The 17,127-nt window shown below is 34.8% G+C and overlaps 1 protein-coding gene across 3 annotated transcripts; it reads left to right on the forward strand.

The window, feature by feature from the left end:
• The first annotated feature begins 977 nt into the window (after nucleotides 1-977).
• Nucleotides 978-14,500, forward strand: LOC132300509 (disease resistance protein RPV1-like). Of its 3 annotated transcripts, XR_009480453.1 has the most exons (7): nucleotides 978-1,256; nucleotides 2,300-2,855; nucleotides 8,539-8,581; nucleotides 10,267-11,761; nucleotides 11,865-12,785; nucleotides 12,860-12,875; nucleotides 14,335-14,500. XR_009480453.1 is itself a non-coding variant. In XM_059797619.1 (4 exons), exons 2-3 carry the CDS (start codon nucleotides 2,344-2,346, stop codon nucleotides 10,470-10,472), a joined length of 849 nt encoding a protein of 282 aa, XP_059653602.1. In that variant the 5' UTR covers nucleotides 1,044-1,256; nucleotides 2,300-2,343; the 3' UTR covers nucleotides 10,473-11,761; nucleotides 11,865-12,837. The 3 variants fall into 3 exon arrangements, 1 of the variants encoding a protein (XP_059653602.1); XR_009480452.1 differs by lacking the exon at nucleotides 8,539-8,581 and having other exon boundaries at nucleotides 983-2,855; nucleotides 10,136-11,761; XM_059797619.1 differs by lacking the exons at nucleotides 8,539-8,581; nucleotides 12,860-12,875; nucleotides 14,335-14,500 and having other exon boundaries at nucleotides 1,044-1,256; nucleotides 10,136-11,761; nucleotides 11,865-12,837.
• Nucleotides 14,501-17,127: the final 2,627 nt, after the last annotated feature.

Below are 17,127 nucleotides of genomic sequence, written 5' to 3' on the forward strand. Positions count from 1 at the left end.
AAAGGAGTGAAAGAAAAGCTAGAAAAGACAAATAAAATGAAGAAAAACAATAAATAGTAAGAAAGGAAAGAGGAAATAAGCAGAAGAGGAGGGCGTATAAAAAAATATATATAGTAAAAAAAATGAGAGAGAGGGGAAGACTTCCTCCAAATGTTAGGGTCAGTTTGGTGTAATGGAAAAGAAATGAATTGAAAGGAAAGGTGATAAAAAGTGATTAAAAAATTGTGTTTGGCAAAAATAGTTGAAAGGGAAGGAAAGGAGAGGGAAGGCTTTGGAAGGTTATCAATAGATTGAAACAGTAACTTCCTTATCCTCTCAAAAATGGGAGAAAATGGAAGGAAAGTGATGCATGGGCCTGATATATCATTTGTGATGCCAATTTTACCCTCAAGATTACACTTGATTTTAGGGCATGTATACATATAAGTTAGCACTTACAGAGGGAGGGGGGCAAGAGAGTTGAGAGAAGGCGGGCCAGTGAAGCTTGCGAACAGCGAACCCGAACTGGAGAAGCTTGCGAACAGCGAACCCGAACTGGAGCAGCTGGCGATGGAAACTAAAAGATATAAGTTTTGATTTTTTGACCAATCTGAAATGATAAGCTGATATGGGCTTTGATATAGGTAATAGGTTTTGAACTTTAGATTATTGCAGATAGACATATAAACTGAAATATATGAGTTTTGAACTTCAGATTTTGTAAATTATTATTATTATTATTTTTTTATTTGGACCTATAAATTTATATTTTAAAATATAAAAGGACATAATAATGAATTTACTAAAATACTTTCATTTCCTAAACATAATTATTATTATTATTATTATTATTATTTTATTAATCAACTAAGAATAGGGAATTAAAATTATCATTTTTTTTTTTTTATTTCCTTTCTTATGACTAATATTATCCTTTCATTTTATTCCCACCCACCGTATCGAACATAGCATTATTCCGTTGAAGTGAAAAGAAAGGAAGAAAACGGCCGACAAATTTGAAAAAATAGAAGTCTCATTTACTTGCCACGACTCAGAGAGTCAAGAATTTTTCCCACCAGAAATTCCAAGGAAGCTTCGTTCAGTGGATGCCACCTATGCTTATTTATTTTTCCTCCTCTCTTTTTCTACTCTCTCACTACTCTTTAATCTTGATCCTCTTTAATCTTGCTCACCAGTCTCTCTCTTTCTCTCTCTTTCTCTCTCCTCTCTTCTTCCAATCAACAAAACTGGAAAGGATCTTTCTTCGGCAATTACAGGTAATGTTTTTTCACCTTTGAAAGACCCATTGTTCATCCTCACAAGTTAATTATTTACAAGAATCTTTAATACCAATAAGTTAATTACATGTAAGTTCTTAAACCTAGCTCTTTTATCTTGGTTTATATGCTTTGAAAGATCTAAGATTCTAAGGTTAAGAAACACCAATAATATATATATATATACACACACACATCGGATTGATTGTTTAATTGCTTGGAAGATTGATGATGATGATGTTGATTATGTCAAAGAGAGTACTGGTTCTGGTGATCAAATAATTGAGACAATATTTTGTTGAGTTATTGAGTTAGGCTAAACTCTTTGTCACGCCAATTTACAGCATTTGTTATTATCTGCACTTTTTGTAATATGTTTTTCCCATTAAACCCTTGCCTTTGTATAATTTATTAAGCTGCCTCTCTCTCTCTCTATATGTATATATATAGCATTTTCCTTATGTAGGGAATATATAGGAAATTATTTTTTATTTTTTATTTTTATTTTTTATTTTTTATTTTTGGCTTTTTTCAAAGTTTCAGTATATTTGTTTATTTATGGGTAAAGTGCAAACCCCCTACTATATACAAAATATGCAAATACCCCCATGGTGTTAAAAAAAAATCCCTAAATTTTCTAAATTGAGCAAATAAGGATATTTTTTCGATTTGAAGACTAAAATACCTAAAATGCCCTTGAAACAATAAAAACAAAAATAGAACTTATTTAAAAAGTTGGGATTTTTATAATTAAAAAAGTTGAATTTTTTTTTTTAAAAAATTGAGTATTGGGTATTTTGGAGTTCTTGTAAAAATTTTGGGGTTTTTGGAGCTTTTATAAACAACTAAAGGCTGAAATATGTAAAATACCCAGTATTTTGGGGTTTTTATAAAAAAAAATTGCCCAAAATTGTTGACCAGGGGCAATTTGCTACAAAATGTTTCCTGCACATTTTGTATATAGTTGGGGTACTTTTTGCACTTTACCTTTTATTGATTGACATCGTTTATATACAAATATTGATTGTGTTGTGATTATACAGATTGTTTATAGCACTTTTTCACTGAACTCCTTGATCTTTGTTCGATGGTTGCTATGGGATCCCAAGAAGCCTCCTCTACCCGGTGTTCTTATCACGTTTTCTTGAGTTTTAGAGGCAGAGATACCCGGAAGACCTTTACCGATCACCTCTATACAGCTCTCCTACATGCAGGAATACGCACATTTAGGGATGATGATGAGCTTGGGAGAGGAGATGATATCTCCTCAAAACTGATAAAGGCAATCAAAGAGTCCAGGATTTCAATAATTATCTTCTCAAAAGACTATGCATCTTCAACATGGTGCCTTGATGAACTTCTAATGATCCTTGAACGCAAGAAGAGTGTTGGTCATATGATTCTACCTGTATTCTACCATGTGCATCCATCTGATCTAAGGTGGCTAAAGGGAAGTTTTGGGGAAGCATTTGCAAAACACGAAGAGAGATTGCAGTCGGAGTCAAATGAAAGAAAAGAAGAAGGAATGAACAAGATAACGAGGTGGAAGGAAGCTTTAAGAGAAATTGCAGATTTGTCTGGATCGGTTTTAAAAGATGAGTAAGCTCCTTTAATTCCTTTCTTTGACATCATTTGGTTCAAGCGATCATAGAATTGAATATACATTACTCAATTCATTAGCTGCATGTCTTTGGATGCTTCTATCACTATCCCTTCATTTTATTAAATTATATTATTTAAAACATGATGCAATGTTCCTAAACATTATTAACATTTTTAAAATCATTTTGAAATTTTTTATTATTTATTTGGTGGTTAGAATTTTTATTTTTTGTTTGTGTAGGTATCATTCTGAATTTTATAGAAACTATTCAGGAGAATTTACTACTTAACTTTTACTGATTATTTAGTCATTTTAGTGGTTATATATTTATTTAATTTCTTTTTTTTTTGTAAAAGTAATGATAAAAAAGGTTTTATCCTTTGTATCAATTAGAAATAGAAAGTTTGACACAATTCAGAAAATAGTTAAAAGAACCTGAGCACATAAAAAATTGCTACCCAATATGCATTTGAAATGTAAATGTGAAGTTATGTTATTGTCTTATTTCAATGTTTCTGGTAATAGTGGTCCTTTGCTAATGGATGTTATGTATAAAACTTGTGATATGAGACTACTAATGTTACTAAGAATCTAACCGATTAACATGCATACTATAATCCTTATTTAGAGATTTGACTGCAGGATTCCTATTTAAAAGCATGAAAAAGAAAAGATGTATAAAAAATAGAGGGACTAGAATGGACTAAGGTGGCCTTGAGGTAAAAAAGTGGGGGTGATAGATATTGCATGTGGAGGAGTTAAAAAACTATGAACTCCATGAGTTGAAGTACTGGGCATATCCACCACCATTTTATCAACCTTGAGATGAAGCGAGTCAAGAACTGATTTGCGATGGAGAATGTTGGCGATGACTGAAATGACAGGCTAGGGAAGAGCTTTGGCAGGTGAATCCATTGACCATTGACAAATTGATACCCCATGTCTCTGGTTGTTCTCTCATTGAAAGTGTCCTTCGGGGATGTGAGTTAGTGCCATTCCATAGGGTAAAGACTTGATTCTATTCACGTGTTCAAAGTTTAAGAAGCCCAAATTAAGTTTTCCCCAAGTGAGAACACACCAGGGTACAAAGATGTCCTTTGTGTGACAAGGTGAGGATTGTGCTCACGAGGTAGAATAGTGTGAGCAATAAAGTAATGGACAAGTCTGACTTGCAAAGGCAGTTGATGACCGGAGAGAAGATGGGTTTCAGACATGGTCTCATCCCCAGTGAAATGACAATGGGGTTTGTAAGCCTTAATTTCTCCAGGTTCCAATCCAAAAATTTTCAGAGGGGAATTCTAAGTGTGCTTAGAAAAGCTTGATAAAGGTGGGAAAGTAGAGGGTTGAGTGCTTCAAGAAGTTATCCCACCCAATTGCCTTAAATAGCGAAAAGTTATTTAGACTAAGAGATATACACATATGATCTATAAGGGATTTACCTGGTAGAACATCTCTTAAAGCAATGTTCTCCAGATAGTCTCTGTGTTAGCAAAAAATCATGCACTTTCCATTTGTAATTTCTGGACGATAAGATTGTCTGGAAATTGACACAGTCACACAATGTCACGTCCCAAATTGGTAGGATCCAAATCATGAACTGGAAAGGATACGGACCGGGCTCTTAACCAAGCCCAAGGGAAGAATCCAAGGTGCAATAAGCATTAATCAACTCTTATGCAAGCTATAAGGGTGCACTAATGATAATTGATCATTATACTAGGTGTTTAACAGCTTTTCCAAAGTCCTAGTGGCTGTGGCCATGGTTTCCAAACATATCGCATTCTTAGTTTAGTGAACTTCCTGACATTGCTTAACTTAAACAGTCATAACTCCTTCTATGATTAAAATATTTGAGTGAAACCAAGTCAATTGAAAAGTAGACTTAAAAACATTAAAATTGAGCACAAATTTGACATTATTTGAATTAAAAACGAAGGAGTTATGGCCATTTGAAATTAGCGTTAAAGATCTAGACTTGCTCTGCAAAGTGCGCTTAAGCTCATTTGGGATTGGGATTAAGTGCATTTGCTGCATAATGTGCAAAAAGCACTACAGATTGCGCTCAAGCACACGAGGGACTAGGGCTTGAGCGCATTTGTCCCAGAATGAGCCAAAACAGCCCTGTTTGAGCGTCTTAAGGCATTTGGCTACCTCATTATATGAAGTGAAGCCTCAAAAGTAGTTTGAAACGTGTCCCAAAAGACTCAAAACATGCTCAAATCATAGAGGTAATGAAAAAAACATTTCATACACATACTAAAATTCAATCGCATGCCTCCTCTTACATTTTGTATGTAAGATTAAGACTAGAGAGGGAGGAGAAATTGTATTGAGACTTCAAAAGGTAGTCCTTAAGTCTCAATGCCATTTCTCTTACATGGGGGATTATCAAATATACATAAGTTTGTCCAAAAGAATATGGTTACAATACTAAGACCACTATGGCCTCAAATATATCCTTATACATCAAAAGTACAAAGTGAGCAATAGACGGGAAATGGTCGTCCTCCTATACGAGTCTTGATACAAAAGATGTCATAATGAAGCAACTCCAATTCTATAAGCTTGTGGAGGTGTATCATCCACCACTTCTTTCCCGTGCTCTGAAAATATTAATAAACTTTAAGCTCCCATGAGCTAAACACCCAAAGAAAGGGAAGTATATAGGATATAGGGATCATGTTTAGTGGGGAGCATAGATCATAGGAAACACACCATTCGGAGCAATCAACTCATAAATGATATAGTTAACAATGTCAATGACCATGGACCTTACTATGAAATGCAACCCCATCACTGTCCCAAACTCACACGACCCACACCAAAATCGCTAACCAACTTTATCGAGGCGAAATTGACTAACTATTCCTCACCTCTCACCGACGACCATTTGGGGCATAGTTAGTTCAACTATATATGTCCTACCCGGCATGTACTCCCTCTCATTAATTCATCATATGTGAGTATTTATCATAGACGAAGAAATCATGCTATTTTCACTAAATCTAGCATTCCCATCCATAGCAACATTTTATCAAATATTAAATAGGCATGGTGTAGACGATGCATTATTGAACAAGAAGATCAAGGTTTCACACTTTTCAATGATAAAGCAAGTACACATTCTTGCATATAAACATCATGGTTATAAACATGTTTCCATTTCAACATTTTACTAACAAATAAGGCAATTAAGCAAGTAAGCATCAAAACCCCCAATTTAACTACATTAAACATGGCATTATGAACTCCAAATACAACTAGGGCAAATATAATCATGATTTTCCAAAATTAACATGCTTAAAGGTGAAATTTAAACTAAGAGAACTAACTAAGAGGCAAAGGCTTATGGGTTAGACACCCCTACCTCAAATGAATATCAAAGCCCTAGGTGCTCCAAAAACGAAAATGTCCAAATTCTCTGAAGATTGGTACCAAAATGATGCTCTTAAAGTGTAGAGCAACTTTCCCTTCTACCACAAAGCTTAAATCCTAGAGCAACTACTTCCAATCTTGGATGGAGAGAGAGATAGGACACAGAATGAGACCAATTTTCAGATTTTGGTCCTTTCATCTCAACTTGGTCAAATGGTGGTCCCCACTTTGACTACCAAAGTTGCCATAATACCCCTCAAGTGTATTTACAACTACCACCATGCCATAACAAATATCTACCCACATGTACATACATATAATTACACCAATAATGCATTTCTAAGATACTAATGAAGTTGGGAAGATTCCCGAGCATGGAAATCAGGCCTTGGGCCCACACGGGACCTCTCGGTCCTGAAAACCCAAAAATGGTGAAACGCATCATAATGCATTTCTAAGAGTTCTAACTTCGAAGAAATTCCCTAAACGACCCTCGGAACCCATGTGGCACGTAAACTGATGCTTTGTAATAATAAATATGTATAAAAAAGAAAAATGCCGAAAAATCCAGGACACTACACAAATAATTGAAGAGCAGAGGTGTTTCAAATAGGGTTTTTCCTTGTTTCCATAAACCCCAGTGAGAGTAGAGATTTTGCCGTAGATCATGAGAATGTATATATAAGAATACATATATCTCTTGTTAGCCAATGTCTACCCATACAAGGTTATCTATTCGCACAAGTGTTTTGGAGTATGAAGGGAACTTCTGTCTTATTCGAGCTAGGAAAATTTGTAAGAAGGAAAAGTAGTTTTTGTATTTATATTTAGACCCTGTTTGGATAATTCCAAAGGATAAATATGATGAATTAAGTAATTGAGTGTTACAACAAGCCGGAACTTAGGTGTTGATGTTGGTCCGGATTGGGTTAAAGCCCAATTGATCTTATTCTAGATGCAGCTGAATTTGGCTTGATTATGGCTCCCTAGCCAATGGAAGGGTGGACGGGGAAAGAGAGTTTTTCCTTGCTTCCATAAACCCCAGTGAGAGTAGAGATTTTGCCTTAGATCATGAGAATGTATATATAACAATACATATATCTCTTGTTAGCCAACGTTTACCCATACAAGGTTATCTATTCGCACAAGTGTTTTGGAGTATGAAGGGAACTTCTGTCTTATTCGAGCTAGGAAAATTTGTAAGAAGGAAAAGTAGTTTTTGTATTTATATTTAGACCCTGTTTGGATAATTCCAAAGGATAAATCTGATGAATTAAGTAATTGAGTGTTACAATAGGCCGGAACTTAGGTGTTGATGTTGGTCCGGATTGGGTTAAAGCACAATTGATCTCATTCTAGATGCAGCTGAATTTGGCTTGATTATGGCTACCTAGCCAATGGAAGGGTGGACAGGGAAAGAGAGAAAATATAAGAAATGCTTCGAACTCCAAGAGTCAAAGGACCATTTGGCCTTTGTTAAAAGAGTCGTTGCGCTCTTTTCAATGTTGCCAAACAGTCTTCTATTGAGATGTTCGAAACTATGTTACATGGAGTCTTTAAAAGTTGGTGAAGTACCCATGTACGATGTTACATTGTTTCAACATGGGCATAAGACGTGTTCGATTCTTTTGGTTGGACATGCTTCTAAAAAACCTAATTTAATTTTATTATAAAGACAATGCAGTCTTAAAGTCATATGGTGTGCTTTTACAATTAGTTATTAAGACACCGGATCTCCTCCAACCCATTATCACTGTTTAAGATCAACATGGTGAAACAAGTATAATAACATTAAATATTTACATCAAAACCTAATAAATGATAATTGGTAGTATTATATACACTTCAGTATATAAGTATACTAATACTAACTTATAAATCATATATAATTACCGGAAAAAACCTTATTAATCACATATATATATATATATATATATATATATATATTTGTAATTAATAATTTACAAATATATTTTTGTAGGTAATCATAAGTAGTTAGTAAATTCGCGCTTATACGTGTATGTACTGTTTCTTTTGGAAAAAACTTCCGTTTGCCGTTCAGGTTTGAAAGATACGGTAGAATATGCGTTTTTTTCCACCACCGCGTATGTAACGCGTTTAATACGTTTGAGTCGCTGTTTAATTCCTCTTGTATGTAATACGTTTAGTGGTTTTATTATTTTGGGTATAACCTAATTGTTTTTTCTTCTCCTGCACGTGTATTTTTCTCAAACACCTTCTTTAACCCACAAACAGTTTCGAATAGTCATTATCCCATCAAAATAATCATTCTTTGTTGTACAGTCATGGGAAGGTGTGACCCTTCGACGTTGAAGGCAAAAAACAGGTTATCTCTCTATTTTTATTTTTTATTATTATTATTATTAATTTTATATTATTTTTGTTAGACCCCTTATGTTTGTCACTCCAATATCAATATATGGTGTTTAATCAAAGCAATGAAACATACATATATATATATATATATATACTTTGTGTAATGCTGTAAGTTTCTAACTTTGGAAAATCATAGATTTTTATAGATGGTTGTAGATTGTTATAGATGTTCTTTATTACAAAGTTATGATATAAGTATAAGAAAATAATATGTGTATAGTCAAATTTTTAGTCCATACAACGTATGATACATCCGTATTCCTATTTTTACGTTTTCGTTTTTTTAAGCCTAACTTTTGTAACGTATTTTTTTATAAAAAAAATCGGTTATACTCGTACGATTCTTTGCCCGCCTTTTTCCTGTACCATATTTTACTAACTATTAAAGACAATTGTCTGTTTATATATTTATGTATCCTGAATTATTATTGAAGATTTTCTCCACCGTTAAATCTTCAATAATTATTCTCAATAAAGGACTGTTATCAGTCTGAATTAACTTAGTCCGGATGTTATTGGTTCAAATTAACTCAATTTGTGATAGGTTGAAGCCCTATTTAGGCCTATAGTTGAGCTCGATTACAAGCCCGGAGCATGGATCAAAGTTAAAGCCCAATAACCTGATTTTACTTCAACCTATGGCGTGGGCCTCGGTGTGATAATATTTATTGGATCAGTCCAGAAAGTAGTTTAAGGCCAATAGGCTTGGTCCTGAGTCACAAAATCTTAACAGCTTTAGATACTTAATCAATTTACTAAGTCTGTTAACTCTCTTCTGTCAATAGTTGGTACTCATTAGAGTAATGGTTTGGTTAACAGAATAAGACCAATTTTCAGATTAACTTTTGAAAGAGACTAATGGAAAATGTATCCAAAATTGTAGGACTAACATTTTTTTTTCTCTATATATATTACTTTAAAAACATGAATTTAAATTGCTTCAATAAATCAAATCTAGATGTTTTAAATGACATGAAATCACGTGGAAGAATAAAGTCAATAATTAATAAATAGAAATTAGAAGATTAAACTTTAAGAATGGAATGTTGTTCTAGTTTGTGAACAATAAGAAACCCTTGAAATTCCTTTCTCATGCTAGATTCGGAATTTCGTGGATATTCTTGCATTTTGCTACAAATACCTTTTTTCCTTTATAATAAATATCTTTTAACAATCACTGACTGTAATTCTATTAATTCAAGATTTTACAATATTTAACATGCTGCATGAATATATTAGAGTGGTAGTGGCTAAACTAAACATGAAACTTATTGTGTGTGTATATATATATATATATATACACATATATTTCATTTTCATTTAACTTCTTGATTCATTTCAACATACATCATATTTGTTTTCTTTCTTTTGGTTCCCTTTCCTATTCCAATTGCTATTTAGAGGTTCGAGTCAATTTTTATCCAAGAAATCATTATTATCTCTTGTTTGCGTTTTCATTTACTCCTTGATTCATTTCAGCTGACAAGGAGTTTGCAATTTGTAGGTATGAGTTAAATTTTATTCAAGGAATTGTTAAAGATATTGGCAGCAAATTGAATCGCACTATATTGAGTGTCTGTTCATACCCAGTTGGATTAGATTTTCGTATAAAAGATATTAATTTGTGGTTGCAAGATGGATCAAACGAAGTCGAGATAGTGGCAATCTGTGGGATGCGTGGAATAGGAAAAACAACCATTGCAAAAACTGTGTATAACCTGAACTTTGACAAATTTGAAGGTAGCAGTTTTCTTGCAAATGTAAGAGAAACATCAGAAGAACCCAGTAGTCTGCTCTGCTTACAAAGACAACTTCTTTCACATATTTTAAAGGGAAAATAAATAAAAATTAGCAATGTTGATGAAGGAATCATAAAGATAAGAGAAGCTATTTGCTGCAAAAGAATTTTACTTGTTCTTGATGATGTGGATGACTGAGACCAATTAAATGTTGTACTCGCAATGCGGAGTTGGTTTTAACGAGGAAGTAAAATTATCATAACAACTACAAATGAACAATTGCTGAAGGCACATGAACTGCACAAGCAACATGTAGTTAAGGATTTGACTAATGATGAATCATTTCAACTCTTCAATTGGCATGCCTTTGGACAAGACCATCCCATTGTAGGTTATATGGAGCACACAAAAAGGGTTGTACAGTATTGTGGTGGGCATCCTTTAGCTCTTCAAATTTTGGGTTCTTCTCTATCCGGAAGAAGCATAGTTGTGTGGGAGAGTGCAATAAAGAAACTGGAAGCAATTCCTGACAGCCAGATCCTAAAAAAGCTCAAAATAAGCTTTGATTCTTTACAAGATGACCATGACAAAAATTTATTTCTTTACATTTCTTGTTTCTTTGTTTGAAAGGACCTAGATTTTATAATTACAATACTAGATGAATGTGATTTTTAAACAAAGGCTGGGATTCAGAATCTCATCGATAGATGTCTATTAACAATCGATGAAAATAACAATATAGTAATGCATCAATTGATTCAAGAAATGGGAAGAGAGATTGTCCGGCAAGAATCACCCAAAGAACTTGGGAAGTGCAGCAGAGTATGGCATCATAAGGATGCTTTCAATGTATTAACAGAAAAATCAGTAAGAAACACCCCTCTAATGTCTGTTTTTATTTTTTTGCTGTTCTGTTACTTATCAACCTCGCTTATCAGGGCACGGAAACAATCGAAGGCCTCATCCTAAATTTGCATGCATATGAGCAAGATCGGCTTGCTAAGAATTTCTTTGGTTTATATAATTCAAAAAGGCATCGTTCTGAAGATTTTCTTGACAAATTAACATTGCCTTTTGGAAGCAAATCATCAAAGCGCCGCCGTCTAGGCTTCTCATGGGCCCCCACACACTTTGCCTCAACAGAATCATTTTCCACATCAAATGAAGTAGGCTTGAATACTGATGCATTTTTAGGGATGCAAAAATTAAGACTATTCCAGCTCAATAATGTAATGCTAACTGGAGACTACAAAGAATTTCCTAAGAAGTTAAGATGGTTGTGTTGGCGTGGGTTCTCCTTAAAATCTATACCCAGTGAATTTCCTCTGGAGAGCCTGGTTGCTCTTGACCTGAGTAACAATAACTTAAAACAACTTTGGAATGGAAAAAAGGTATGATACTAACTTTCTTGGTTTTTTTTAATAACTTTTTTATAGAACAATTTATTTTCTTTGGGGGTTAATATGAATATTTATACTTTCTTGTTTTTCACAGTTGCTCAAATCATTGCAAATCCTCAATCTCAGTCATTCCCATAACCTTACCAATACGCCCGATTTCTCAAAACTCCCTAATCTTGTGAGATTGAATCTTCAAGATTGCATAAATTTGATCGAGGTTCATAAATCCATTGGGGAATTAGAGAGACTAGTTCAGTTAAATCTAAAAGGCTGCAAGAATCTTAGAAATATTCCCATACAAATTGGTCAGCTAAAATCACTTGAGAAACTCATCCTCTCTGGTTGCTCAAATCTTGCCAAGTTGCCGAGAGAGCTGTGCGAGATGGAATCTTTAAAGGTTCTTCATGCAGATGGTGTTGCAAAAAAACTACCACCCTCTACTAGTAGTTACATAAAATCATGGAATTCACGCTGGTTATCTTGGGTTTCTAGACCAATAAAATCTCCAGAATCGATCAGTTCTTCATTGGTTTGCTTGCCACGCTCATTAGTAAGCTTGAGTCTTGTAGACTGTAATCTATCAGATGATGCCATTCCGAGGGATCTTGGTAGCCTGTCCCTGTTGCAGAACTTGAATCTAGGGGGAAATCCAATCAGTAGCCTTCCAGAGAGCATTAAGGGACTCACCATGCTCCACTCACTTGAATTACGAAGGTGCAAAAGACTCTAATTGCTTCCAGAGCTACCAATGAGTTTACAAATGTTGTTTTTAGAAGATTGTAGGTCACTGGAAGTAATGATAAATCTTCCAAATCTATTGAGCTCACTGTCCATGCATGCGTTTGGATGTGAAAAACTAGTCGAGGTTTAGAACTTGTTCAGGTTAGAACCTATTTGTAACATTGATGCAGAAATGATCAAGAATTGGGGATTGGTTGAGTTGGAATCCATGGGAAAGGTTGAGGTGAAATTGTTCAATCGCCTGACAGAACAGCGCAATATTGGTCCCATCCAGGTGCTCTCTCTCTCTCTGTCTTTGTCTCTGTCTCTCCTATTGTAATTGAAGTTATGATGATTTGTATGGATTAGGTACTGTATGAATGCGGTATAGTTAGGGCTGCAAATGAACCGAGCTGTTCATGAACAGCTCGGGCTCAGCTCGTTAAGGGCTCGGCTCGGGCTCGTTCATTAAGCAAACGAGCCGAGCTCGAGCCTAATTTCTAGGCTCGTTTACTAAACGAGCCGAGCCTGAGCAACGTTGGGCTCGGCTCGCATAGGCTCGTGAACATGGGCTCGTTAAGGCTCGTGAACAAAGCTCGTATCAGGCTCGTTACATATATCAGGCCCATTCTAAATATATCAGCCCCATTTGTTTTTATTGTACATTTAAAATGTTTAGTCCATATTATTTTTAAGTTTGGCCCAGCTCATATTTTTCATTAATATGGCCCAAGCATTATAACTTACTAGCCCAAAGAAAATCCACCATAGATCCATAGCCTAAATAAGATTTCGTCTCACCCATTAAATTAGAACCCATCTCATCCGTTGATTTTGTAAGATATCAAAAAACCCTAAAACTACACCCCACCATTCAGATCTGCCTCTTCTCCACAACATCGTCAGTCACTCTCTCTCTATCACTCACTCACGAGTTACGAATCAACTCCACTGGCGACGAAAACCCTTCCATCTGCACAACTACTTCTCTGTCTCTCTCTTATCAACTCAATCACCATAACTCTCTCTCTCAGATCTAAACGCATCGTCTGTCATCGTCATCGTCAGCCGCGGTCCTCTGTCTTCGCCATGGACGTCGTCCGTTTCCCGCCGTCGTCTGTGCCGCTGTCCCTCCATCCTCATCATCATCGTTGGCCATCCTCTATCCTCGCCATCAATTAGGTACTGCATCAATTAATTTTTTGGCAAAACTTTATTTTCACTTTAATTCCATGGATTTGGACAACCTCAAAACATTTTTTAGGCAGTTGCAGACAATTTTGTTTAGCCTTTTCTTCTGCTTCTTCTAAATTTATGGAGACTAATGCTCAATGGCCACAGGTAACTAAATTAATTTATCTCCAACTTATTTTCCTCTGTGATTTCTTTTTCTACTTAATATATACAATGTTTCAGTGGTTCTATAGATATTATTATCATGGGAATTTATAACTTTTTGATGTGTTGTTTTTTCATAGAAAATGCATAATGCACTCATGCTCAATTTTGTCCTTTTTTTTTTTTTTTTCGAAATTAACCCTTAATTTGTTCTTGAAACATAAAAGCTTGCACTACTGCACCTTTTTTTTTTTTTTTTGCCCTTTTTCTTTTTGCTTACATGATAGTTGATAAAGTAATGGAAAAAGGTATTGTGGCCTGTAGAATACTAATTAATTTTGAATTTTATTTTTATTTTTTTTTGTTAAACGAGCCGAGCCCGAGCTGAGCCCGAGCTTTTAAAATCAAGACGAGCCCGAGCTCGAGCCCGAGCTGATCCCATAAACAAACGAGCCGAGCCCGAACAGCCTAAAGCTCGGCTCGGCTCGGCTCATTTGCAGCCCTAGGTATAGTCAGCATTTTTCATCCTGGAAATGAGGTTCCATGTTGGTTCAGCAAAAAGAGTACTACAATGTCCTCCATATGTTTCAATGTTCCTTCACTTCCTAATCTCAAGATCCGAGGCTTGAATGTATGCGTCGTTTATGCAAGTCCTTACACACCTTTATGTATTATTAATAAGACTAAGGATGTCAAGTGGGCCTATACCCCGGTGTGTGAAGGGATTCCAGATGACGGGAAAAATATGATATGGTCAAGTCATTGGAAGATTGGGAATCAGTTGGAAGTTGGCGATGAAGTGGTTGTTTCAGCGATTTTGTGCGTTGCCCGATTTCAAGTAAAGGAGTTAGGAATCCACATTGTATATGAACCAGAGGAGAAGGATACCCAGCTTAATACCTATAGTTATTGTCCTGATGTTTTTGATGGTGTAGATTTATCAGCATATCAGGTTTGCAGAGGTGGATACCACCTCTTCCATCCTGGATTTTTGGGTCGAAGCCTTCAATAGTCCTTGACTTCCCATGTCGAATATGGTTAGTCGTGAGCTCATGAGCATTCATCATAAGTAAGCATTTGCAATCCTGGTGGTTGCAGAGGCCCAATGGATGGGCTAACAGAACCCAGTAGTGATTGTGGAGGTCTCTCTTGAGTGTGAATCGGATCAATTGTTTACATATTTTGTATTTATTCAATTCAAATTATATTTTGTATCTATGCAATTGTACCTTCATCTATACTTTTGGGGAGGGTAAGTATTTATGCTATTGTATTCATTATGATCACATTTTTCTTTCTTATTTTTGTAATTTCTTATTTATTGCTAAATAACTAAATACGCCATTACTCGTTTTTATTGAAAATTAATGGCATAATGATTAAATGTGTCAATTATATATACATTCATCTATAAATTGTTCTCATACTTTTATATTAGCCGACACATTGTCTCCTAGTTATTTGTATCTCTAGAAAATTTGCTTTTAGAGTTCTAATTATGGTCTCTGTAGTTTATTTCTTTTTCATGCTCTGTATTCCATTTTTCTTCACAATTTTTCTTTTTCTAATCTTATACGGGACTGATGGGATTGGACTTTTTTGATTCTTGGGTATGCCCCTTTCATCTCTAGCCTTCTAAGAGTAGGTCCAATGGTCTCAAATCCAGCTATTCTGGGCCGGATTTCGCTATTGGACTCCTCTAATAGCATCGCCAAAAATTGGGCCCCACCCAATGGGTCGCGGAATGGGTTGCTGAAAATCGCGACCCTCTTGGAGAGTCGCGGGCCTACCATGCGGGACCGCATCATTTTTGTTTATATTTTTTTTATTCTCGCTCATAACAGTGTTTTAGCTAGAACACTGTTTTTAAGGGCATGTTTGCTTGAAAAAAAGAAAGCAAAAAAACAAAATTTTGGCTTCTTTTGATCTCTTTATTTTTTTATTTTTTCCTTTTTTTTCCTCTCAAAAATAGAGAAAAGTGTTTTTTTTTTTTAAAAAAAATTACTTTTTAAAATTTTCCTACTGATATATAGCCATTTTAGGCATTGTTTGGCTGACCAAAAGAATGCCTTAAGCCAAACAGTGCCTTAACGGCTATATTAGCACAAAAACCTATTTTTTGAATTTTTTTAAAAAAATAAATATATATATATTTATTTATTTTATAAAAAAACCTTTCATTTTTCCTCTATAAATACATCAACTCCTACTATGATATAACATTTTAAAAATATAGTCGTTACGAAAAAGTTAAAAAATTAATTTTATTAAAAATTTAAAAAAATATTAAAATATGAATATTTTTGGAGAACGAAAATGTACTATAGGAGTACATCCAATAGCTAAAATTTGGAGACCCTAGAACACTGACGTGGCTATTGGAAAATGCTGAGGTGGCTATTAAAAAACGCTGATGTGGCAAATTCAGAGAGCCTAAATTCGAAAAGCCCATTGAAGATGCTCTAAGTACGAAAGACATGTTCGAAAGCAAAAAGTATCTGAAAGCCCACTTTAGTCAATTCTGGAAAGCACTTACATCTAACACCTTCATTAGCCGGATGTAGGACATAATTCTGTAAAGTTCAACAAGCAATTTGACAAGTTCGTTTTTGACAAAACAATAGTGGTTTTTGGAAGGAAACGACGCATTGAGAAAAACTCACTAGCTTTAACTTGTGGGCAATGCTGGTTTTCGGCTAAAAACCTTCATTTAAGCTCCAAAATTGTGTTTTATTGTGTTATACGAGGCTTGTTAATTACTTTGGGATTTTTGTTTAAGGCTTTAACAAACTCGGATTGCTTTAAAATTTTAGATTTATTATTTTTTATTTATTAGGTTTCTTTCTCTATTTTCTCATGATTTTTAGAGAAATTTTATTTTTAGGCTTGTTTGTAGTGTTATTTTCCTGTTCTTATTAGGTTTCTTTATGTTTTAGTTTTGTTCTAATGTTAGGTTTTCTTTTATTATAAATATGTGTATTGCCAAGTGTAGCAAAAAAAATTAGGTTTTCTTCTAGTGTTAGGTTTTCTCATACAAATTGCACACAAAGGTAGTCACGAGTCCTCCTTCTACTAGGGCACACACATTCCTAATTCAGTTACCCATCTCACTCGGCAATATACGCCTCAATCCTGACCACTGATCCCAAGACCTCAAGCTTGTATCATGGTACACATAATATCATTATAGATATAATTAATCATATCCTGACAATGGTTAACATATAACAACCACGCCTATATCCTAACAACAGGCTGGAAGTTATAAAAATAAGTAATAGCCATACCCCAACAATGAC

This window comes from Cornus florida, unplaced genomic scaffold (assembly GCF_030987335.1).
Source record: "Cornus florida cultivar Cherokee Brave unplaced genomic scaffold, ASM3098733v1 CherokeeBrave_3.0.0_Hap2_Chr03, whole genome shotgun sequence".
In the NCBI taxonomy this organism is placed as follows: Eukaryota; Viridiplantae; Streptophyta; class Magnoliopsida; order Cornales; family Cornaceae; genus Cornus; species Cornus florida.

Coding starts and splice junctions, on each gene's coding strand:
- LOC132300509 (XM_059797619.1), top strand. CDS start 2,344: ATGGTTGCTATGGGATCCCAAGAAGCCTCCTCTACCCGGTGTTCTTAT. Junction 2,856..10,135: donor GGATCGGTTTTAAAAGATGA/GTAAGCTCCTTT, acceptor TGCAATTTGTAG/GTATGAGTTAAATTTTATTC.